This window comes from Paramormyrops kingsleyae, chromosome 14 (assembly GCF_048594095.1).
Source record: "Paramormyrops kingsleyae isolate MSU_618 chromosome 14, PKINGS_0.4, whole genome shotgun sequence".
Lineage (NCBI taxonomy): Eukaryota > Metazoa > Chordata > Actinopteri > Osteoglossiformes > Mormyridae > Paramormyrops > Paramormyrops kingsleyae.
The window spans coordinates 4,062,836-4,087,201 of NC_132810.1; the positions used below are offsets into that span (position 1 = coordinate 4,062,836).

At 38.1% G+C, this 24,366-nt stretch overlaps 1 protein-coding gene across 1 annotated transcript in view; it reads right to left on the reverse strand.

The window, feature by feature from the left end:
* slc8a3 (solute carrier family 8 member 3) overlaps positions 1 to 24,366 on the reverse strand; it is a 63,874-nt gene that overhangs the window by 23,876 nt on the left and 15,632 nt on the right. The window contains exon 3 of the mRNA XM_023835995.2: positions 20,682 to 22,536. Within this exon, the coding sequence (XP_023691763.1) occupies positions 20,682 to 22,450 (1,769 nt within the window). The 5' untranslated portion in view covers positions 22,451 to 22,536. The remainder of the gene's footprint in view (positions 1 to 20,681; positions 22,537 to 24,366) is intronic.

Consider the following 24,366-nt stretch of genomic DNA (forward strand, 5'->3'; position numbering starts at 1 on the left):
AAGTTAAAAAGTTCATTGACAAACAGTCTCTTTGGGTGCTTTTCAATTAATAACACCTCTGCAGTAACATAAAACATTAAACATTTGTGTTTAGTATCTCTTTGAATCCAGTGACTACAATTGCAATTAATAGGAAAATGGTAAGAACAGAACTTAATGAGTCAGTCAAAAAAACGACACTTAATAAAAATAAAATGTCTGTGTGGAAGATATGTGCTGATATTTTAAACATTGCTTGTCAATAGACTTTTGTTATGAAATCAATATATTTCAAATTTTTACAGAATTATGTCAAACGTTCCAAGACTTTCTGTGAGCACAGTATAACAGATTGACATACAATACATTCATGATTCAAATAATTTGTTTCCATTTTCTATATAATTTTTATATTTATATATTGTATACTATTGTTTCACTATTGTACCTATTATACTATTATGCCTTAAAATCATTATATTGCTTTTTTGCTTCTGTTGTTGCAAAGGTCCCACAGCAGATGATACAGAACAGACTGGAATAATTCAAGTGACAAAGCTTGAGAAAACATCCTTAACTACCTGAATCACCCCAGTCAGTTCCCTGTATCTGTGTCTCATGACAGCTATATTCTGAACTAACACAAAACCTGATGGGAAATTTCTTTAATTAAACAAACTTGGTTTCTATCAGAGAGCAAATGAATTATACCCCCATCATCCCAGTTGGTGCTCCCCCGCTTATTAATCTCCTCTAGCAGTCATTAAAAAGGCAGTAAATATATTTTCCATTTACATCTAGGAATCTATGTAACAAAATCAATCCTACTCTCTTTTATGTCTATTTGGTAAATGTATGCAATTAATTCTGAAGATAACTAAAACTATAAGAAAACTTTAAGGATAAAAAATCCTTTGCATCAAGATTAAAATGCATATGTAATCCTATTTGCATATTTAAAGAAACAAATATATAAATTATGGATTATATTTTCAGTGAAGTATGCAGGGCAGCAGTCACAAAGACAACGCATCTAAATGAACTGAATCCATATCCTTATGTGAGGGACCACATGTGTTTTTCTGTTCTAGAGTCACACATATTCTGCAAGCCAGACGTCACAGTGCTTATGATTAGACAGGAGAGGAATTTGCCATTCTAGTGATATGCTTATACCTCACTCACGTCTGAGTTTTCATATCTGACATATCTGAGTATTCCTGGTAACGGCTGTCATTATTAGATGCAGATCATGTTTAGCTCTTGTGTCCGACTGGACACTGCCAATTTCTCTCTCTCCTCACATATCATACTCATTCAATTGAAAACAACACGCTTGCAGCATTTCAGTCTATACAGCCTTCAAAGAGAATTATTATTTTTTTGAAAACACACTTGTATGTGAAGTTTTAAGGTTGCAAAACCATCAGCCTCATGGATAATTCTTATAAAATATTAGTGGTTCCAACTTCATATTCACACGTTTCTTTTCAAAACATAAAAAAAAATAAAATGCTGTGAACCTGTGCGAAATAAAACACTAAATAAAACATGCTGCTTTTAATTCAACTATTGTTTTGCAGTGTCCTTATAGTCTATTGGTAATTGAAAAGATGAATTCTCAGAAACAGAATGATTTTCACCAGGCAGGATGGCAAACAAGGACATGTGGAATGATGGAAGGAACTGGAGCATCATTTGGGAGCTCTTCACTAAAACCAGCCTTTTCCAGTTGCAAATTGCATAGTATTAGATTTTATTTTATAAGTAAAAATGGACTGTGTGCCATGGTGTTCTGTTGTTTGACATAGCCAGAGATGAAGGCTTGACATTCAGTGTCTGTTTTAATGTTTTCCCTGTGTTCTGTGGGTGCCTGGGAGCCTGGGATGGGTTCTAGGTGACCCTGAACAGGGTAAACTTGTGAACTGACGTGCAACAGCAGGTGAATGATTCATAAACTCTGGGATGACCACAGGACTCCCATCAAGAAGAAAAGGAGAGGTGATATTGAGAATACAAACTATTTCTTGTATTACTAGTGCATTTAGTGCATGAACGCACTAAATGAGCACTGTTTATTGAACACGCTCATATTTTTGGTGAACGGTGAGCTGAATTTGCAACTAATGAATGTGAACATAAGTAGCAATAATAAGGAAAAAATGTAACTTTTGTATTGTGATATGAAATATGATGTAATACGATGTCTCAGAATCGCGCCTTGGAAAATTATTATGCAAAGATCTTGATTTTTTCACGCGTTCCTTATCTTGATCAGTGTTGATGCGCGTCAATGCCCTGGTCGTGACACTAAGGATTTGTTTATATCAATAAAGAGCTTTCTAATGGTGGGTGTTGCTAGTGGTGAAAATGTAACTTTGGATTCATAGCAGCTCATAAAAAAACTGGAAGTGTCACTGGCCATATCGTCCTTGGTACCTTTCACGGTCCCTAGTGTGTTCCCCTGGTCCCAGAACCACCATGTGGCCAAATGGGTTAAGCCTGTGGTTAAGAACCGTGCATCCCTGCCGTCATCTTTTTTGGACCTTGTAGTGATCAGTTGTTCTCCCCAATATTAACTATTTTCTTGCTTTTTGTATCTTCTGTTTCTGGTTATCCTTGCCTGTGTAAAGTCGTGTAGTTATGTTCTGTTTCACATATATTCTTCGTTTCTCCTACTGCTTCAAGTCCTTAGTGCTTGTTAATTACCTTCAGCTGTTCCCAATAGCTCCTAGTTAGTTATGGCCTACACCTAGCCCTCATCGCGCCCTCATGTTTTGAAAAAAACATCACTGACTTGATAACAAGTACTTCAGAAAGGTTTCTGATTGCTCTGACATGATAACCAAAGTTAAACCCTAAGTTAAATGTCCTCAAAAGAATGCATATACTTGTTTAAAAGTAAAGAAAGAAGAAAAAGGATTCCACTGGTCATGTCAGCTGTGGGTAGACAGCAGTTTGGGCCAAAGTCTATATATAGGGCATACTGTATGTTCAGCAGTGACAGCTGTGGGCTATAGTGAACAGGAGTCAGCGTGCCTTCAGAATAACACGGTCACTAAAGAATGATAAGGGCGGAAGATAACATCTCATAACAGAATGAATTACAAAATCTAAGGAGTGAAATGGCTGTGCTGCCAGATTAACAAAGTTCACATGGTATAACGATTCACGTTGATACATTCCAGGAGCAAAAATTCTTCATCCTACCCGCCCAAGGTCTTTTTCTCTATCAAAATTCCATGACCTATCCATTGTCCGTACTCTCTTAAAAGGCTAATGATTAAATTATTTCATCAGTCAATTATATATATACACATTCAACTGCCAATTTGTTATGCTGTGTTTAAATAGCAACTGATACTTTATTGATCCCCATGGGGGTCTTTGCAACTAGCTCTCTGTAGGTGAGAACAAGCTGGCCCTGAAGAGCAGCCGTGTGTTGGGGCACTGGGGGAGGGGTGTTAAGGGCCATACTCAAGGAGCTACATATGTGACGAGGCTGGGTTTGAACCAACAACCTTCAGATCATAAGCATGGGGGCTTAGCTCACTGAGCCATATACTGCCTCCTCTGAGTTGCAAGTTTTAAACATATGTACACCTGCTACTGCATTGAAGACTAGCTGTCTACATTATTAGCTATAGGACGTCTATAGGTACTTGCTGCGCCAAAATTAAGTCAAATTTTAATTTGAATAATTTTGCGCTGTATAAACTCAATTTCAATTCAATTCAATTTACATTTATATAGCAAACAAAAGTGCCTCAAGGGCCTTTACATGAGTGTGTTGTGATACATTCCTGCATCAACTCTCTATAAAATGGATAATTTTTGGAATGCTTTGTTGAGAGGGTAACTGGCATATCCATTGTAACCTCTCCCATCTCATCCCTCACCAAAAACAGCCGATACTTGGATAATTCAAAGTGATGCTTTACGACTTGTTATGGGACTGTAGACATGGATTTAAAATAAACACAAAGACAACCATTCAAGACGGGGCAGCATACAGCCACTGTGTCACAGAAACTGCTCCAGCTATACTGGTTTGGGAATCTGGCTCATCGCCCCTTGCCCTCTGCGATATTTTTTTAGTTTTTTTTTCACACTCTGTTGCTTTGAAAGGAAACTTTTCTTCCATGGATCCCAAAAAGGATCAACTACTAAAAAAGCCAGAGGAAACAATCTAAAGGCACTGCGTTAAGCCTTTGTCAGATGCAATATTATTTTTGTCAGCTATTGCATAGAGTTAATTCAAATTAAACATAGTTTGTTTATGCATTCCATTCTGGGTTTTCCCCACTTTACAACCAGTGCTTGCTGGGATTTGCTCTAAGCTCACTGTGACAAGCTCCACTGAGATTAAATCCTTAATTTCTCATTGAGTGATGTTAAAAGTGAAAAATGTCCACTATTATCTTGAAAACTGCTACTGGCCCTGAGCTACCAGAATTTACCTGAAAGGCAAGAGAACAATATCAACAGGTTTGTACATTTCTCCATGTAAAAGCATGAAAGTTCTAGTCCATATGAGGAACCATTAGTCTACAAAACACTTTCAATTAGGTGGTGTCAGATCCCACGACTGGTTAAACAGTCATAAAGCCATGCTGCTTTCTTTATAGTTAGTTTGTTATAAAGGTAGTTGGTATGTGCATTATTAGACAGCTGGCGAGACTATGGTGGAACTCATTCAAGTCTGCGCTGCAGTTTTTATTACTGACGAACACACGTCATTGGATGAACTCAACTGCTGGACTCATTCTCAGTGGAAGATGAGGGACTATTGTCATCACAGAAACTCAGCAGAAACCAGGCATTCCTGACTCACTCATGTAGCCCCTTGGATTCACAATACACAGCATGGACTGCTGCACTGACACCATGGCCAAGCAAGGGAGTGCAGTGTGCTTATTAAATCAATAACCCTAACCCTAACCCTAACCCTAGTGTATGGACAGTAAAATACGCTAAAGTTTCACCAGCACGTTACGACCACGACCAGAGGCAGTAACATACGAGATCACTGTCACACTGCTATTGAAGGGCCATTTCAGCAGGTCTGACCATGGATACACCCTGAAAGGTCCTTAGCGCACCAGCCCTGTGAGGCAGAGCAGGAACTAGCTGACTGCTTTGAAAGCAGGGACTGTGTTCACTGAATGTGTTCAAAGCTTCAGCTATGGATATTAACTAGTATTCAGAAGTAGCTACGTAACGTGTCAAAAATGGAGCGAACATCTGTGTTCCCATAAAAAGGAAAATTACTTTTCCCAGCTGAAAACTAACTCCATTCAATAATGAAGAAAATACTAAAGCAACAGCTTGATGCTTTCATCTCTGGAAACCATGACATTTGACCTGGAGAGAACCATGAGATGGGCATTAATGTACTACAAAGATATGATAAAATCACAAAGTGAGAGCTATGGAGTGACTTGTACGCCATCAAAACCTGCAAAAGACAAATATGTCAGATTACAACTTCTCACTTTACTCGGTGATCTGAGTAACTTTCATCAGAAATGCAACACTCCCAGTGAACCAGGGGAAATAATGCAGTAATTGTCTGAACAGGATGTGGGCATTACTTTCAGCAAGGTCACAGTCTACTAATCTGCTGGCTCTGACAGCATCCCTTCCTGTGTACCACATAGACCAACACCTAGTTCCAGTTTTCATTGACCTCTTCAATATCTTGCTTGCCCTGTCAACTGTCTGAAGGGAACTAACCTCAGTAGTCATGAGGTAGGTCCATGAAGGGACTGGTCACCGCTGCCATCTCTTTGCACTGCTTTCATTACGAAGGTCCTACAAGACTATTTATACTCTCACTTCCAGACCGAGGAACAGTCATTACCAGATTAAACCAGGCATTGAGATATACGCACCATTTTGTTAAAGTTAATATCATCATTCTTTTTTTATTATTATCATGACTTATAGAGGATTGTGTGATCTCTGGGACCACACTGCCATCCATTGATCAGATATACATCGACCGTTCCACAACAAAGTATATTACAGGACACAAACCACCCCAGCAATCTGTTGTCAGTGACCCATGAGGCCTGGGGAGAAGCTATGTATTATCAGAACACTGACCTGGAGATCTGAGAGTGGTTTCTTTTCCTAAACCATTCACATAGTGAGTTCTAAGTACAGATGCTCCTCTACTTACGAATGAGATACGTTCCGAATGGCTGTTCGTAATTTGAAATGTTCGTAAGTCATTATTCAACATCATTTTAAGGGCATACGCAAGTACAAAGAACTAGGATGCCGGGAGTACGCACGCTACGCTGCTGTGCGGCGGGAGTAGCAGCCAGAAGTTGTACTAGGCGTAATTGGCGCGCAGAAAAAAAAAATTGATGTTGCGGACAGGAAACGGGAGCCCAATGAACATAATTTTGACTTACAGTCCTCTTCATTTGTGTGTCTGAAAGTTCGTAAGTAGAGGAGCACCTATACTCTTTTTATGCCTCACATTGAGTCGAATTTCGTTGTTCAAGTGACAATGACAATAAAGTGAAGTGTTAGTCCTCTCTCACCATTCTATCGCTGGTCTAATTATTGCCTTTCTATTTTTAATTTATTGTATAATGTTACGAATTAAGGCCGGTTGTAAGATAATCTATAGCAGCATCTCCCCTAGCAGGGAAGATTGGATGATCTTAAACAGAAGACCAGAGTGATGTCAGGGAAGTAAATCCACATAATGTTATTTGACCTCTCCAAGTGTGAATCTGCTTTAATACGGAGTATTAAAGTTGCGGAGTATTAAAGTAGTTACGGAGTAGTATATTCCACAGTTATGTGTACCTGGCTCAGGTTAAACATGTTTTAGAACTTCTCTCGGAACAGGCTGAAACCACCAGATCCTGAGATTTGAAGAGAGCGGGGTTAGGGACAGAGAGGGTTGGCTCTTCTTGGAGGGAAGTTTTGACCCCAAAGTTGGTAAAGCACAGGTTCAACTTGTTTGCTGTCTCCTGGTTCCAAAATTCAACTAGGACCTCCAGCTTTCTATAGCCAGTAATTCTTCCCCTTTCCATACTTCTGTCATTCTATAATTCACCTCCTAGCATTCAGTCCTCTCCATATATTCCTTGTTCCCTTCCCTAATCTACGTGTTATTTGAGCTGAACTCTTCCTTATCCCCATTCAGGAAAGTCCTCTTCTTACTGAGAAGTATTTTCATATCCTCTGTGATCGGGGGCTTCTTATGTGGGAAACCACCCCAAATAAGACACTTTATAGCAAAACCACATCAGCCAAAAATAAACTAGTAATGCATAAAAAACCACAAATCAATAAAAATAAAATGTATATTTATTTAAACAGGTACAGTATGTCCTTTTTTGTGTTGATGCTTCCGTAAACTGTATGCATCTCAGAATTTTTTGTGTAAGCCTGGTTTTGTGTCAGTTGAGCCCTACCTGTGTTAAGGTTGACCCTTGACATGTCACTAAACTCTGGGTGAAAACTAACAAACCAGCTTTCGGTCATTCAGTTAATATTGTAAGCCAGTTAATATTCTTGTTTGCCTACCTATTAAGTGTATAATTTTATCGTTTCATTTTAAAACGTTTATGAAATATCACTTAAAAATCATCCACACAACAGCTTCTTTGGAGTGCAAGCACCAAATTTGCATTACAACAGCTTAATGGAAGGGCGTAGTGACATCTAAAATAGCAGACTAATGTTTCAATATAATTTTTTAACTCAAAGGGGAATACTATCGTAATTTAATGTTTTAAAAGAGAAGTCGAAAGATAATGAAACTGGGAATAAATAAGAAAGACTGTCCCTGTGTCACACCGATTATATAAACATGCTAAAAATAAAGGCAATTGGGAAATGATGAGGACGTGTGAGTTTGTATACCTGCATTCAATAGAAAGAAATGCATTCACTGACATGGCGATACAATAAACACCCACATACTTAAAAAAAAAATAAAAAATTCAGACACAGGAACATACATAAAAATTCATACATGCACAATGCCATAGAACCAGAAGTCAAGCACACAGTCTCCATAGTTGTCATGGTGACACAGCCTCCTTCAGTAAGAGCTAAGCAGTGGCATGACTTCCTGGAGGGCCAGACGGGAACAGCCTCCCCCACCCAGATCCAACCATCCCAAGCTGTTTTCCTTTATCTTTTATTTGTCTTTATTCTGCATGGTAAAATTGCTCCATCCCTATAATATCAATAAAACGCAGAGGCTGCCTAAATAGACGACAGCATTGATGCTTGACATGATGTCGACAAAAACAGGGAATATGTATATTTTATTAAGAGTAGCTATTAATTCATATTATTAGCTTAAATATAAATATTAAATAGTAACCTAAATTGACAACATTATGTAAACAACTAGACATGAGTTCCTTACTGGAATCGACATTAAGCTACCGACTGCACATATTCACGTAAGCTACCTTATTAAATTTTCGATGAAAAAAAAAATATGGTTAATAACTACATTATAAAATATTTATTCCCTAAAAATAAACCACCTTTTAACTACCACCAAACTAAGCATTTTGTAGGGTTTAGTTTCCTATACATCACTTCAATATACCATTACTCTCATTAGACCAGTTAATATGCAACTTGTTGTCCCATGAATACATTTTACTAAAACATTAATTTGCAAGGTTGGTTGATTTCATAACATTAAATAATTTATGTATATTAAAACCAGCCAAATCCATATAATGATATGAAGGTTTGTAGTTTACACTTAATTGCAATCTTAGCTGCCAAGGACTCATGTGCAGCCAAGGAATGTGCAAGGTTGGTCCATCTTCTAACAGCTTACTCAGTACAGTACTGTACAGTACAGTGGGTTCCAAACCTAATCATGTTCATGAACAGGTCTAGATCACAGAAAAATGTAAAGGACTGGGGGGATGTGTGACAAGGGATCGACTGGCAATATCATTAGTAAAACCATTTTCATCTTTTTTGGGTTTGGAACCCATACAGCAAAGGGTAGCAGAAGAGTGGACGGAAGCCTACTCCAAGTAGAATGGGTCTCAAAGTAAGGTAAGTGCCCAGACGATATATCAGTTCATTACAGTCCCACACATACACAAACAATACCAGGATTTTATAGATTTCAAGTAGTCTGATTGCATGTCTTTGGAATTTGCTCTAAGCTTACACGCTGTGTACCCTGCCCCAGACACTGAAAGGTAATTTACACAGCATTGAAATAACTGATTGAACTGATACCTTAGTGTTCTATTGTACTACCTAAAGCTCACAGGTCATCATGCTTGCTGGTCATACATAGCTCCACTATCTACTATCATCTAAAAACATCATGTACCGCCCACAACTATTACATCACTCACAGCCCAATTTCACACTACCCTCCTTAAACTCCTACAGCCACTATGTTCAGCAAAGTCATGTTTCCATTTGTATTCCTGACAATTAAGAAATCAGGAAAAAGTCTCTTGAGTTTTTTTTTGTTCTCTCCGCTGTATTTTCTTTTAGCTCGTCTTTTAACGCTGGCTTTTTCTCCTTTTACCTTTGAGATCTAACATTCAAGTGAAAGATTTCATCAAAGGAAATGTGAGAAGGTCAGAGACAAGAAGTCTTAACAGATGAGAGCAGCATAAAGAGTGAAACTAAAAAATGTCACAGCATCTCAATAGGGTGGGGGAGTTAAAATCATAGCTCATTTATATGCCGAGTATAAGCACTATTAAGTCACTATAAATGTTACAGAAGAAATTAACTGTCTTCACACACATACACACCCATACATTCATAGTCTCTTCCACATTCACATGCTAAAATCTCCAGAAGGAAGTGAAGATTTTCTGTTCACACCGGCACAAAAAATGTATTCCGTCATAGGAAAACCGAAATAATCTTTGAGAGGCGAATTTTAAATGTTAAATCTTCATATTCTTGTAGGACAACATTTGAGTCACACAAAGGAGCGGTATGATAATGGTTTATATGGCGACTTGCAAGTGCAATTTCATTGTAATTATTGGCACACATGTAACACCTCCCACAGGTTCTGAACATTTCAGTATTGTATCCATGGTAACCCTTCTGTTCAAGAGAGTAGAAATGATTAGAAACAAATTATATTCTGAATTAGTCTGGTTTCATTTAGTAACTGCCAACCTGCACTGAGAATATTCTAGGTAGGTAACCAAGGAGCAAGAGAGGCATCAATTATTCCAAGGCCTTAATCATTGTCACGGTAATTAATCATTAAGGTTCTAAGATGCACTTCATAAGCACCTCTGTGGATGGCATTATTGCCAAAATGTTAAGGCATTTATATTTCCTAACAGAACACAAAACATTATATTTTCACCCAGTTCAACATTAAGAATTGCACATTTATCACGGTTGTGTCTGTTACAGGATCGAAGGACCTTTCAGCACTAAAGCAGCTGTGGAATTTCAACATTGGATCATATTATTCAATATTAATGCCCTCGGTTCACATTCCCCTTTTCAGAATCAGAATCAAAATCAGCAGATTACCGTTAAATTTGTCAAATGAAAAAAAAAAATGAAAAAAGTCACCAGTCATGTTACAAATCCATGAAGATGCAGTCATTGTTAAACCAAAGCTTTCATCTACTAATGTCAAGGTTAACAGAAGTACAAAATGTGTGCTAAATAGGTGACTGAATGAGGAAGCGCTGTAACTGTTTTTTAATTTCCAAAAAAGTACATAAAATTGTTCAGTCATGTAATTAGGGCAGCCCCAGTCTGACAAATATAAAGGCAATCCATTTTCACAGCTAAAAGATATAATGTCCAGTTCTGCAGTGAATAAACATTTAATATTCCAATATCCAGATATTCTGCAGAAAATGTCTAGAGATCGGTTTCTGGGCAATAAAAATCATATTCATAACTGATACTAAGCACGATGCTCTTACTTATTGAAGACTAAAACCAATTGCATGATCCTATTGGGAACATGAAAGAAGACCAAATAAGATAGAATTTTAATTTCAACACCCAGCATGAAACACACTGATCTCTACATCTATTCCCCTTTTCTCTCAAAAAACAGAAAAACAGAAAATCAAATACTAACACATTTTCTGGTAGTATTTACCATACACCAAGTGAGTTAATGAATGAAAGTTTTTCTTCCTAAAGAAAACACTTATGAAATTGTAGTAAATACAAATACAGAAACAATGTGACTCTGTAGTGGATAAATTATATGGATGGATGGATGGAGAAATGGAATATACAGAAACATCTACACACAATGTAACACACAATGTAGTACACAAGTCTCCATATCTTCTATGCTACAGTATTTAAAATAATTATTATTCTCAGTGGTTTTTTTTCTATTTTCTTGATTGTCAAGACTCTCTTGGCCTTACATACATAGATTACATAATTATGTATTTACTTACCCAAACCCATCAGCAGAAAAAAGGATTAATTTCATACTGATATTAATATTTACTGATATTAATGAACTAAAATCATATCTGGGAAAAACATACAGGTATTAAACTAACTGTGATCAAATAGTAACGGGAAAATAATATAACATTAATAATATAATTAATAATTCATAATATAAAATAACCTACATACAGAGTTGACTCTGAAGTAACTATATCACAATTATCAACACATCTGCAATAGAAAGTCATATTTATTTGATGCTAATTGGCAGTATTTGTTAGTTGATAGTCGGCAGTTTGTGTTTTCAGAGCAATTTGAGGCACTAATTGCAGGTGCATTGTTAAAAAAAAAACTGCAGAATTTTATAAAGTGTCATAAGGAACAACCTCATCGATAATGACAGCATATGCCACACAAACTGCATTGGCGAAATGTAGCAGTAGTTCGCTGATGGGTCACTGATGATATTTAGTTTCTAAACACCATAAAAATGAAGTCTCACAATTTATCACAGAACTAAATCAGCACCTCTGTGGCTCAGTGCCACTAAGCTGGAATTTATGACAGGGCTGCCATTCTGAATTTACTTATATCCAAAGCCCTTGTAGACTTACAAGACAGCATTGAAAGAAGGATTAAAGCTCTTGTGAGGCTGCTCCTACTTCTTATTAGGTCCTTGATATTAATATATTATTAGGCATTTAACTTTATTATGTTCACTCCTGTAGGTGCCTACTTATACTGTTACTTAATGAAATGTATCCATGATTCTGCAGCCTAGTCTTGTTTAATTCCAAACTATGACATATGTCGAACTATTAATCATGGTTACTACACAAATTAAAGTTAAGCTTCATCAGCCTACCAACTGACATACTGCATCTATATTACAAAAATGTGTAATTACTGTAATAGTGATTTGTAAGGATTCTGGGTTTGATATGCAAAACAAACACTCAGTCTACAAGAGTACACTATCACCAGATTAGAAACACAGAGCTTATTTACTATCAATGGGCGTATTTAATTTATCTTTCTGTTTTCAACGATTTCTCTCTTTAGGTTTCCCCCGATTTTGTGCTTGATGCTGCCTGGAATAGGCTCCTTGTGATTCTACACTGACAGCTGTAAACATGCTTTTTAAAGGTTAGTTCTAATCAGAGATTTGCTTGAAATAATGAAAAGCTCATAAAGGGCAATTTAATTCCGTCTGTGTGCATCTCTCATTTCCTCGACGGGCTTTATGAGAATGTTCAGTTCTTATTTTCAGAATTCTCTCACTCTCTCTGTGTTTTTGTACGCTTAAAAAGGGAAAAAGCAGTCTTTTAATTGCATATGGTATATTATATAAATGAACCATAAACACATGGAACAGGTTTTCTCCCATGTTTACAGGCATGGTTCTATTTTGTGGCAAACATCAAACATGACACATGCATATGTGTTATTTTGCAGAATATATATAAATTCATAATGTTTTTTTCAAATAAATTATGAAAAGATCTAGTTAATGATCAAGCCCAAAACAAAAACAGAGTGATACCTGTCAACTGGTGAGTCATCTGGTTAGTAGAGCTGTCATGATTACTCGATTAAAAAACAAACTATTAAAATTTGTCTTCTCAATTACTAAGCGGTAAGGTGCAAGGAATGTCATAACTTGGGGTGATTCACCTGCATTCTATTTTAAATGAATGTGTAATTAGTGCTATATGTCCTTTATTTGTATAAAATACATATTGTTTTGTCAAACATGTAAGTTCTCCATTGAAGTTCATGAAACTTCTGTGAGCTCGAGTGTCTATTTGACCAACTGAGTGAGTGTGAGCCCTGTGATGGGCCCATGCTCCATCCAGGGTTGATTCCTGCCTCATGCCAATTGCAATATATAATGTATAAATATGATATTATATATAAACGATTACTCGATTAATCGTCAAAATAATCGGTACTTGATTATGTCTATAATCGGGAGTGACAGCCCTACTGTATATAAACAGGTAAAAGAAAATATATAAAGACAAATTAAGACAGCCAAAAGAAAGCAACTCAAGAGCAAGAAAAACAGATGTTCACCCTGGGGTTCAGCCTGCCAGCAAACCTGTCTATCATCTCTAGGAATGTTACAGGGCAGCCAGTCTCCTATCCACTGTGGATATGGCCAGGCCTATCGCTCATTCTCAGTCGCAGGGAGATCGGTTTCATTCACGTAAATATTTCCTGAAGCCACAGTTCCTTTCAGCATAACTAGCCTTCACAAGATACACCATATTCAAATTCTATTTCTTCAACAAGCATGGTTAATTTAGCTACCATTCGGCATATTAATTGATCCTTTATCCAATGATTGCTTGATTCAAGCTACATTTAGCATGGAATGCAAAGGATGCTGTATAACACCTCTTTTCATCATAACATACGGAATACAAAATTTGTTGATCTATATTACAAGGAGAACTCAACCCAGCGGGGGGGTGAACAGGCAGCCAAGTTTGGACCCTCAGAGGGTTTTTTCTCCCTATTTTGCAGTTTTTGGTCCTTTTCCTCTGTTGTCTTCTTTCTTCCTTCCTTTCTTTCTTTCTATCTGTTTAATTGATGTAAAGATGGATCTCAACACTCCCCTTTCAAGCCCCTTGGGGCCCCTCTGTTATGAAAGGTGCTATATAAAAATAAAAGTAATTGAATTGAATAATATTAATTTTCAGGTCATTCACCTGCTCTATACTTATCCTGAGTTTATATACAGAGCAGAGGTGGGCTGTGAACCCAGTACCCTTTCTGCCCATATACAGAGCAGAGGTGGGCTGTGAACCCAGTACCCTTTCTGCCCATATCCAGAGCAGAGGTGGGCTGTGAACCCAGTACCCTTTCTGCCCATATACAGAGCAGAGGTGGGCTGTGAACCCAGTACCCTTTCTGCCCATATACAGAGCAGAGGTGGGCTGTGAACCCAGTACCCTTTATCGTGAAGGTATGAAGTGCCGGTTCCCCCTATGGAGCCACCCTAATTTGAGACAAATTAAGCTAATGTATATTTTTACAAAGATGATAACTTTGTACAAGGCAATCTTTATCCAGCTCACATCAAAGGTCCAGTTCTCTATACTTGACAGAGTAGATTAACAGAATAACAATAGCACATCTGCTGAAACACAAATCTAGTCTGACACTATGTTCAAGTATACATATTCCTCTATAAGTGTGAATATTTTCATTTTCAATCTGGAAAATTTGTAAGTGTGAATAGTCTCATTTCCATTCTGGAAACTCGTCTTTGGAAAGTTGTAACATAAGGCTTCTACAATTTGCCATGCAGGTGGGAGTAGTTATCTTCTGGAAAACATTGTTGAGAAGAAAAGCTATATAAAAATTATATCTCCAGTATCTGATTGCTGTGCCTTTCTGCTGGGCCTCATCTCCCCGCTTATTGTCTTTCTCCAAACTTCATTACACACAAACATTAGTAAAATTGACAGTCCTAGTCATTGGAAGGTATCTTGTAGTTTAGCTTTCAGTATCAGTGGTGTAGTGAATATTAACTTGGTTATAAAATTCAGTGCAGATATGGAACAACCTTTGCTTACCATCACGAAACATATTAATATCATGCAAAATTATTTCAATTTAAAAATGCACAAATATTACTGGATAAATTAGCCAGGTATCATTGATGCATTGAGTTCTAGTAGTAGTAACTAGTTACTAGTAACTAGCAGGCATGCTAGCCCAGGTTGATAGAGATACAGTGATGGAGTGAATTAGTCAGCTATAGGCAGAGTGTGTGTTTTTTGGAGGAATTTCTGTGTTCAGTCTTTGCACTGATTTTCTACCAGAAACAAGACAGAATGTTCAGCTGAACGAATGGCTCATAATACAATACTGTGATGAGGCAGCCAAGGTCTATGAACACATCTGCGCCTGAACGTGTTCAGCACATCATTCTCAGGTGTAAACAATTAAAGTAACATTAAGGAACCATCCACTAAAAATGTTACCTAATTGTTATTCAGAACTGAAATAATGCATTTTTTTTTTTTTTTTTTACAAATTTTACTTCATATATTACTTTAATGAGCACATTATAGTAATATAAGTGACGAGCCGCCTTCCTTATTTAATGGTTTAAATATTGTAATTTTATATCATATTATATAACGGTCTGATGTAAATGGTCTGATCCTGAAATGTGACAGCATTAATTATTTCTCATATAAACCATCAAAATCTTCATATTAACATTGAGCTGAGTGTTTAACTATCAAAACATCACTGTAAAAGAAATGCTTGGCATGTGGTGGCTCAGTAGGCAGCATTAATGTGAAACTGAACTGAAACTGAATAGCCCAGTATGATGTATTATATTCCAGTATACTCCAGATTGTCCTTTATGTTTGGTTAAAATGATCCCCAAGCATTAGAAGACACAGGATGACAATACCTCATTAACAGAGGAAGAGTAAAGCAGAATGTCATTTAATTTTACAAGGCTTCTGATACAGCCAGATCCTCAGGAGTGACACTCATTTAATCATAATTATACTCATTTAATACATAAATGACTGACTGCAAAAAGAGAATATTATCAATAAAAGAATGATTTGATGGCTTTGGACAAAAACCATCCAGAAAGTTATTCAGATTTGTCATGCAGCATGAAAAATATGGGTATTACCAAATGTGACCCAGAATAAAACCTGATACATAAATGTTCACACAATAGAAGACATGAATCCAAAGTATTTTGTCAGGAAATGTAGCTACGTGGTCAGCTTCTCGTTCTTAATCTAACCCTTTGCCACCATGCTGTCTTGCTATGCTACCTGGAAATGCAAGATGGCAGGCTTAAGACCGTAAACAACAAGAGGGGGGACACCAGGCTGAAAGTATCATCTATCATGAGACAGGGGGGTTAAAGAAGTCGAAGAACATGTTTCATATAAGCTTAGAACACCTTATGAATGAGAAATGCCAAACAGATTATTGAAAACCAAGACCAAAACACTTCAAGTCCTAAAGAGAAAGTGAGGAAGGAGTGCTGAATACTGAATAAGATCTAGAATCATGTGAAATGTGAGGATGCCCTGTGATAGGCTGGACTAGGCTAACTGCAACCCCGTTCTGGATACACAGTTATGGAAAAAAGGATGCATTTTGTCCTTCCTGTATAGGTAAATATGCAAATTGCACATATTTTAATTCATCTTATATAGAGCTTTCAATAAGGAGCATTGTCACAAATCCAGGCTCGAGTAAGCCTGAGGCGACAGTGGCAAGGAAAACACTCTCGGAAGGAGAAAGAAGCCTTGGGGGAAGCCAGGCTTACGGGGGAAGCCAGGCTTACGGGGGAAGCCAGGCTTAAGTGGGAAGCCTGATCTCTGGCTGTGTGAGGTTAATGGGGGCAGGCAGGGGGCTTCCTGGATCCCCTAGTGCAGGGGTGGTCAATCTTATCCGCAAAGGGCCAGTGTGTATGCGGGTTTTCAATGGAGCTCCCTAGTTCGATTACTAATTAGAGGACTGACAGGCTGAAGAGTCCTCACACCTGGGTTTGAACAGCTGACCTACAGGTTATCCCAAAAACCTGCACACACACCGGGCCCTTTGCGGATATGATTTCCCACCCCTGCCCTGGTGGCTGACACTGAAGGAGGAAGCAGATAAGAACATAAAATGGACAATACGAGGCAGCAGAGCGAGTACAGTGAAGAAGCTCCGGCAAGACTGAGTATGGCAACACGACAAGGATGGAGAGGCAGGTGGGAGCAGAAGCATGAGGAATCCCGGAACGTCGGCGTTCCAACGACACACAGCTATATGCAAAACAAGCGCGACAGCACTGACTGTACAGCTCATCCAGTTGATCCAACCAAGTGAGCAACACTGATCCCAACCCACCTCTGTACCTTAAACTATAATGCCTGCTCATTGTAAGTAAATACATATAGATACACTAAACTAAAGTGAGTTTTTAGCCTAGACATAAAGCTTGAGTGCAAGCCCAAAGGCTATTTCACAGCTACAGAACCCAATACAGCCCTTTCCGCTCTGGGAACTAACAGATAACCTTCCCTGTGAGAGAGAAACAAGCAAGATGGTATGGAAATATTAAAAATAAAATAAAATGCCAAGCACTCTAGGGAAAGGCCATTCAAGCCTTTACAACTTTGTAAGAGAAGCTTAAAATCAATATAAAATGTAAGGAAGTCAATGTAACAATGACAAAACAGAACTAATATGATCAAACTTAATGGTTCTTATCAGAACTGAGTCTGCTCCATTCGGCACCAACTGAAGTCTGTGAAGGACCCAGAGGTACACCCAGAAAATTAGAGCTTTACAGTAATCCTGTCCGGAAATTATAAAGGCGTGGATTCGTTTTTCAGCATCATGGATGCACTGCATCTTCCTAAGCCTGGCTATAGTCCTCAGACAGAAGAAAGCACTTTGAGCATCATTTCAAACCAGAATGTCAAAAGGCAGGTGTGAGTCTACTGTGACACCAACATTTTTCACTAGTTTAACAGTAAATACATCAGGTTTATCAAGCACAACTCAAGGTGCTCTAGGACTAAGTAGCAATTCTGTTTTATTTGGGTTATGCAGGAGGAAGATGCTGGCTAACTAGAGTCTCACACTTACTACAGTCTTTAATCTTGACATCTGTGACAGCTCGCCTAGTTTTTACAATTTATGTGGAAGCATATATAAAGTAAATGGTAATGGGCTCGACACTATGCCACATCAGACCCCGTCGGACCCACAGGATTTGCTGTTCGCATGAACAAACTGGCAGAGATAAACACCATTTGACATCTGTCATAAATAGGATTGTCATTTGTTATACATTTTTATGTATAATTATAATAATTACTATACCTAATAAGGAAAATTATTCAAATCATTATGGATCTACCTGTTTAGCCTACTGATCGCACCCTGAAAGGATTTAAATGTTAAAAAAAAATCAAATCAGTGTTTTCTCAAATATGGAATGAGTCGAATTAGATGGTACATTACAATGCAACTCCAAAATATCCAAAGAAATACTGAGCTTCAACTATTTAATTCTGAAAAAGTAAGAAGTGCAGTAATTGCGAGCCGACACTATTCCTCATGCTCACAAAATGAATTACTGGCTAAAGTAACAGTAATAAGTCTGACATCATTCCAGCCTGAGCAAGTATATTATTCTTTTCTTCTCACTACATGTAAGAGATTCTCTATTAATAAACTGTCAGGACTTAGCTCATAACTACTGTTATTAATTGAAAAGCTGCAAGGTTGTAACGGCCTTCTGGCAACTACTATATTACATATTGATTAATGTTCATGCGTAACTTAAATAAATCTTAAACTCCCTTTAAGGTTTACTGCCAGCACAAAAATGCCTGCACTAGGGACTACACTGATCCAGAAAGTATGGGAAAGGGTATGCCTATCTGTGTGGGGGTGCGGGACTGTGGCACATCAAAGGATCTGGCATTGTGGGTATATCACGCAACAAAGTATACTCAACACTCGTGCACCTGTAACTGACAAGATGCTGAGCTTAGAGATTATGAAGTGTAGGTCTTCCTTATACTGCTAGCAGTGGGAATATTTAAATGTCACACAGTTCAATAACAACGTAACTGCTGACGTTATAAAATTATTTGATGTTAACTTGGTTGGATGAGAGTAACTCGAACATCTCCTGTGTGCCACTATATACACTCTTTCAACCTCAATATCATCATTTTTTCTGCAGTAATAGCCATCATGATAAAAGAGGAAGGAATTAATTTTAACTTGGCTTCAAATATTACAATTGAATCATTTTTTAATTATATTTTTCCATTTATCAAGTACCAAGAAAGCTGAATATGGACAAATTATGTTATTTTTTTCCTGTTATCAGCTGCCCTAATGTGTAATAGAAAAACATTTATCTTGTTAACAGAAAAAAAACAGAAAAAGATGTGAAAATATCCATCCATCTTCCAAATGTTTATCCTGGTGAGGATCAGGGGGATTTCATCTTTATCCATTCATCTTCTAACTGGGATTCCAGCCCATTGCAGGGTACCAGTGTCACATGCACACACTCACAATCACAATCATTACACTGAGACACCAATCAATCTAACCACACATCTTAGGAATGCGACAGGAAACCAACTCAACACAAGGAGAACATACAAACTCCACAAATACACAGCTGAGGTGGGATTTGAACCCACAACCCAAGAAGTGTAAGGCCACCCTATCTCCCATTTTATCTGCATGTTTATATTACAATGATCATTTTGTCTGGTCTTCTCATAGGACAAATGCAGCTTAAACACCCACCATGGGTACGATTAACATGCGCTTATGGGCACCAATAATTAGAGGGTTGACTATCGATAAGCCTATTACTGGACAACTTAATCCATCACTGGTTTTATGGCCTAATTTCTGCAATCACACATTATTATGCTGAATGGAACATCTTGCCTTCGTATTAAGCTAATATACAAATATCTTAAATTCAATCAACTGCAGGTTCAGAAGCTATACAGTGTATCACCTGGAACTGGAAGCGCTGGACAACAAATGTCACTGCACAGAAGTATGTCTATGTTTGAAAAGAGACATTCAAACGCTGAGTGCAAAGCAGATTTAAAAATAAAAAAATCTCATTTACTGTGGTATAGTTATAAGCATAACCACGGTAACAAAATTCATTTTTGAATATTTCGTTCTGAAGAAAGTGTTTGTGACAGCAAACTCATCAATTCCTGACAGAAAGCAATACATTGAAAAAATATAGGCGATACAGCACGCAGTCAGTGTCCAATCAGAGTTCCCAAAAAAGGACCAAAATGAATATTTTTAACTGAAAACAATATCTGTGCCATGCTTGTCACACAAATAATTGACTTTGGTGAAACTGTCTTAGAGAACATTGAAAAGCAGAACATTAAAAATCCTAGAAAGGAGAGAAATCAAATAACCCAACACTGGTCTAGTTCTCTGTGTGAACACAGCATTTGTTTGTTAAAAAAGAATAAATATATTCTATGTCTTAGAATAATTAATAATGATTAAAATTACTTCAAAAACAGACATAAACAACACATTTAAACCGTTGTTGTGAAATACAAATATATTGCGCATTTACGGCAAACTACTGAATTATAAAAATCAATATGTGTAATACAATAAACAATCTAATAAAATTACATTTTTAGGTAGAATAGGTAAGCAATGTTTCAAACTAATAAACCATACTCAATAAAATTAAAAAGTCAACTTACCAAGTCTCGTCATTTTTAAACTCCAGTTCTCCATAGGTGTCATCAAAATCCACTCCTCCCCCCTTGGCCAACCCTTCATTTGTTCGGTAAGGCACGATGACAGTGCCGCGAGCTCCAGAAGTCCTTAGCACCTTAACCTCCATAATGCCCACGCTCTCGCTCACATGCACAGAATCACTCTCGAAAGTGAAGATGCCAGCATGGTCATCATCTAGGATTGTGATTGTAGCCACGGCAGGGAATCCTAGTAGGGCTTTGGGGAAATGTAGCATGTTGGCTGACAGCATATCTTCCGTCTCCAGCACACGTACGTTGCTGAGTCGCACAAAAAAATGCTCGTCCTCTTCAAAGATGTCATCGTCAATGATACCTACACTAATCTCCTTCTGCATCTCACCAGGCTTGAATACAGCTGTTCCCTCTGTGAACTCATAGTCTGCGCCAGCATTGGCGGAGCCATCTTCGGTTTTGTAGTCCACATACACCGTTCTGTTAATGTCACCCCCCTTCCTAACAATCGTCAGCAGGGCACCACCACAATTCTCAAGACACTGGTAGACACAAGGCTCAAAAAAGATTTTGGATACAAACTCCTCAGGTTCCTCAATATGCACCTCCTGCAGACTGGTGCTTCTCTTAGCCTGCTCAGCTACATGTTTCTTTAGTATGTTTCCTGCTCCAGTCATTAGCCGCGTGGCCTGAATGCGGTAGAAAGCGCGACTCTTTTGCTGATGAGAAAGGGCATAGTAGTTGGCCATTTCCACCAACTGGTCCATGTCCTTTTCAGGATGCTTCTGCTTCAGATCCTTTAAAATGCGGATCATGTCTCGCCGGGACTCATCAATCTCTTTCACATCTATCAGTCCAATCAGGTTACTAGAAGCACCGTCAACAAAATGTGAGTTTACCATTTTTCCATCCATCTCAATACCTTTGGATCGTTCTCCCTCAGTCTCAATGATAACTCCTCTATGCTTATCTGTTCGGTACTTTTTATGCATGAACTTATAGAATAACAAACGACGATCGGCCACCCAGGCCAGGATGACACAAATTGGAAAGAACGCAAGAGTGAGGAGGCCCTCCCAGATCTGGACCACATTGGGAGAGAAAACAGCCAGAATCATATAAAGCCAAATATAGGCAAAGATACTCCAGGCTGCTGTAACGAAGAAGACACGCAAGTGCTTGACCTTCCGTGTCTCTCCGTCAGGGATAACTGACACACAGAGCCCAATAATGACAAACATGTTGAAAGCTGCACTGCCTACGATAGTGGAGGGACCCAGCTCCCCAGCTTGGAAGCTGTGACCACAGACCTCAATGACTGAAAGCAGGATCTCTGGGGCTGATGAACCCAGTGCCATCAAGGTCAGGTTGGAAACGGTTTCATTCCACACTCGAATGGTGGTGGTGGTGGTTTCTCCATTGGATCTTTTGATGATGACCTCTTTCTCTTGGGAGGTTATGACCTCAATGGCTGCCATGAAGCGGTCAGCAATAATGGACACGCCAAGAAACATGTAAATCATTGCGACAAAGTATACAATCACCCGCGCAATCTTATCGCCCATCGACGGGTCCTCGGGGTACCAGATCGGCAGAATAATGCCCGGTTTGCAGTCGGATGTCCCTTCACACGTGGCATTGTTTGCTGTTGGGCTTGGGGTGGTTCGGGCCTCTGCACATAGCAACGTTGCTGCTGCAGTAACAAGGCCCAACCAGAGGATGGTGGATGTCCTTGGTTTAACCAGCCTTGATTGCTCCATGCACCCTCCTTCTTTCGAGTCCTTACCTCTCTAATAGTCACTCTCGGAGCCAGCACTGAACAGCTCTTTGGTTCCACACACAAAACCTGCGAAAAATGCAAGCAGAAAAAAAAATATCAGTACATTTAACGTAGGTTTTATTGATCCTCGTTGATGAACTAAAACATTTTTATTGAATTATAATATGAAATCAGGTACTGAAACAGCTAATATTTCCTATAAATATGCCTTGAATCCCCCAACTAGAAAAGATTTCACAAGGCCATCTGGACCATTAAACATTCCATAAATATTACATTACATGAAAGCAAACACTAGTTACATACACTTTATATAATTAAGCTTATAGGTAGCAAAGTCATTCCATTCAATGAGTTTCACTGTAGCCTCAGACTTCCAGTGCAGAAGGTTTAAATACCACCCTCATCTCGGTACGTGCAGCGTTTCCATATTTTCCCAGACTGCCCCTGGTGTATAGCTGTCCATTTGTGTGCCCTGTATAGCCTGCGTTCTAGGCTTACTACAACCCTGTACTGAGATGGATAATTAGTCTTTTTTTTTCCAACTCCGTTTCATCTTTAATTGAGATCAAAAATTAGCTTAAATAATTAAATTCACATCCAGCAGCAGTCAAACATCACAGAGAAGTACAAAAAAATGTGAAGCAGTGTCCCAAGGCAGGTGCATGTGGAGGCTGAGTGCATGAACGCTTATACGGAGTTTCTGTATATTACTTAAATACACGATGTCTTCACTAAAAAGCCTGTCAAGAAGCTATTATGTAACAACTGAGCAAAGAATGTCCCAGTTAGCACTATTTAGCTAAGCAGGCCACAACACACAATGAAGATTTCAATGATTTCTTTGAGAAATACTATCATTATTAGATACATTTTTCTGTAAGGAACCAAGGCCATTTTCTTTCAACTTAGTGCTTGTGATATAAATATTTTAATATATACAAATAGTTTTTAAATGGTAGGCAAATTTATTATGGACACTTAGACTGTCAAAATAAACAAATCTCCCCAGATTTGCAGAGCGATTTGCATAATCCACAGAAAACTGGCCAACTGTTTCTGGTCTTGAAACAGATCCCATGACTGAACAGTAAGAACTATGATAAGATAAATAAATAAATAAAGAACTATGATAAGAGTATTTAGGTAAAAGCAATGGGGAAATATTTGAACTGAGATTGAGGCGGGACTGATGCCAGACTGAAAGCACAGTATCATCTGCAAAAAACAAACAAACAAATAGATAAATAATACTGCTAATCTTATAGATTGTGCTACATAAAACAGAAATTATAGCAAAAACTATGAGTATTGAGCCCCATGCTGCTAGCAATTGGAAAAACTGAAAAATTTCATCATCGAGAATGATTATTTGGTAACTGATATGTTCCTTACCGCGCTGCCCTCAATGACAGAGATTAAAAAGTAGCAGAGCATATAAATACTACAAATACTAATATGATCCCCAAATCAAACAGAATCTCAAGACAAATAAGCAGACCATGGGGTAGAGACAGCCATTGGCCTTTGTGTCTCCTTTTACTCTTACCCTAAACACAATGAACCGGTTAAGTAGCAGTGTATTGTTCTACAGAAACATAGTCATTTATTTTGCCCTTAAACAGATTTAGTTAGTTATCTATTTAAACTAGAAATCATAGGTAAAGATTTTTAGTTCTTAATTGCCTTTCTTTCCTTTTCTCTCCGGGCCCTTTTGTTCTAAAAGGAATGCATTTCATCATTTGGCAATGGAAAGGCAAACTGAACAATTATCAGCATTCATCTACATGAAACTTAAATAGCTTTATCATAAGCTACTGATTTTGTGCCAAAGTAACAAAACAGGTTTGTAGGCTCCATGGTTTTCAGTTTGTGGAGAAACAAAACTTATATCTT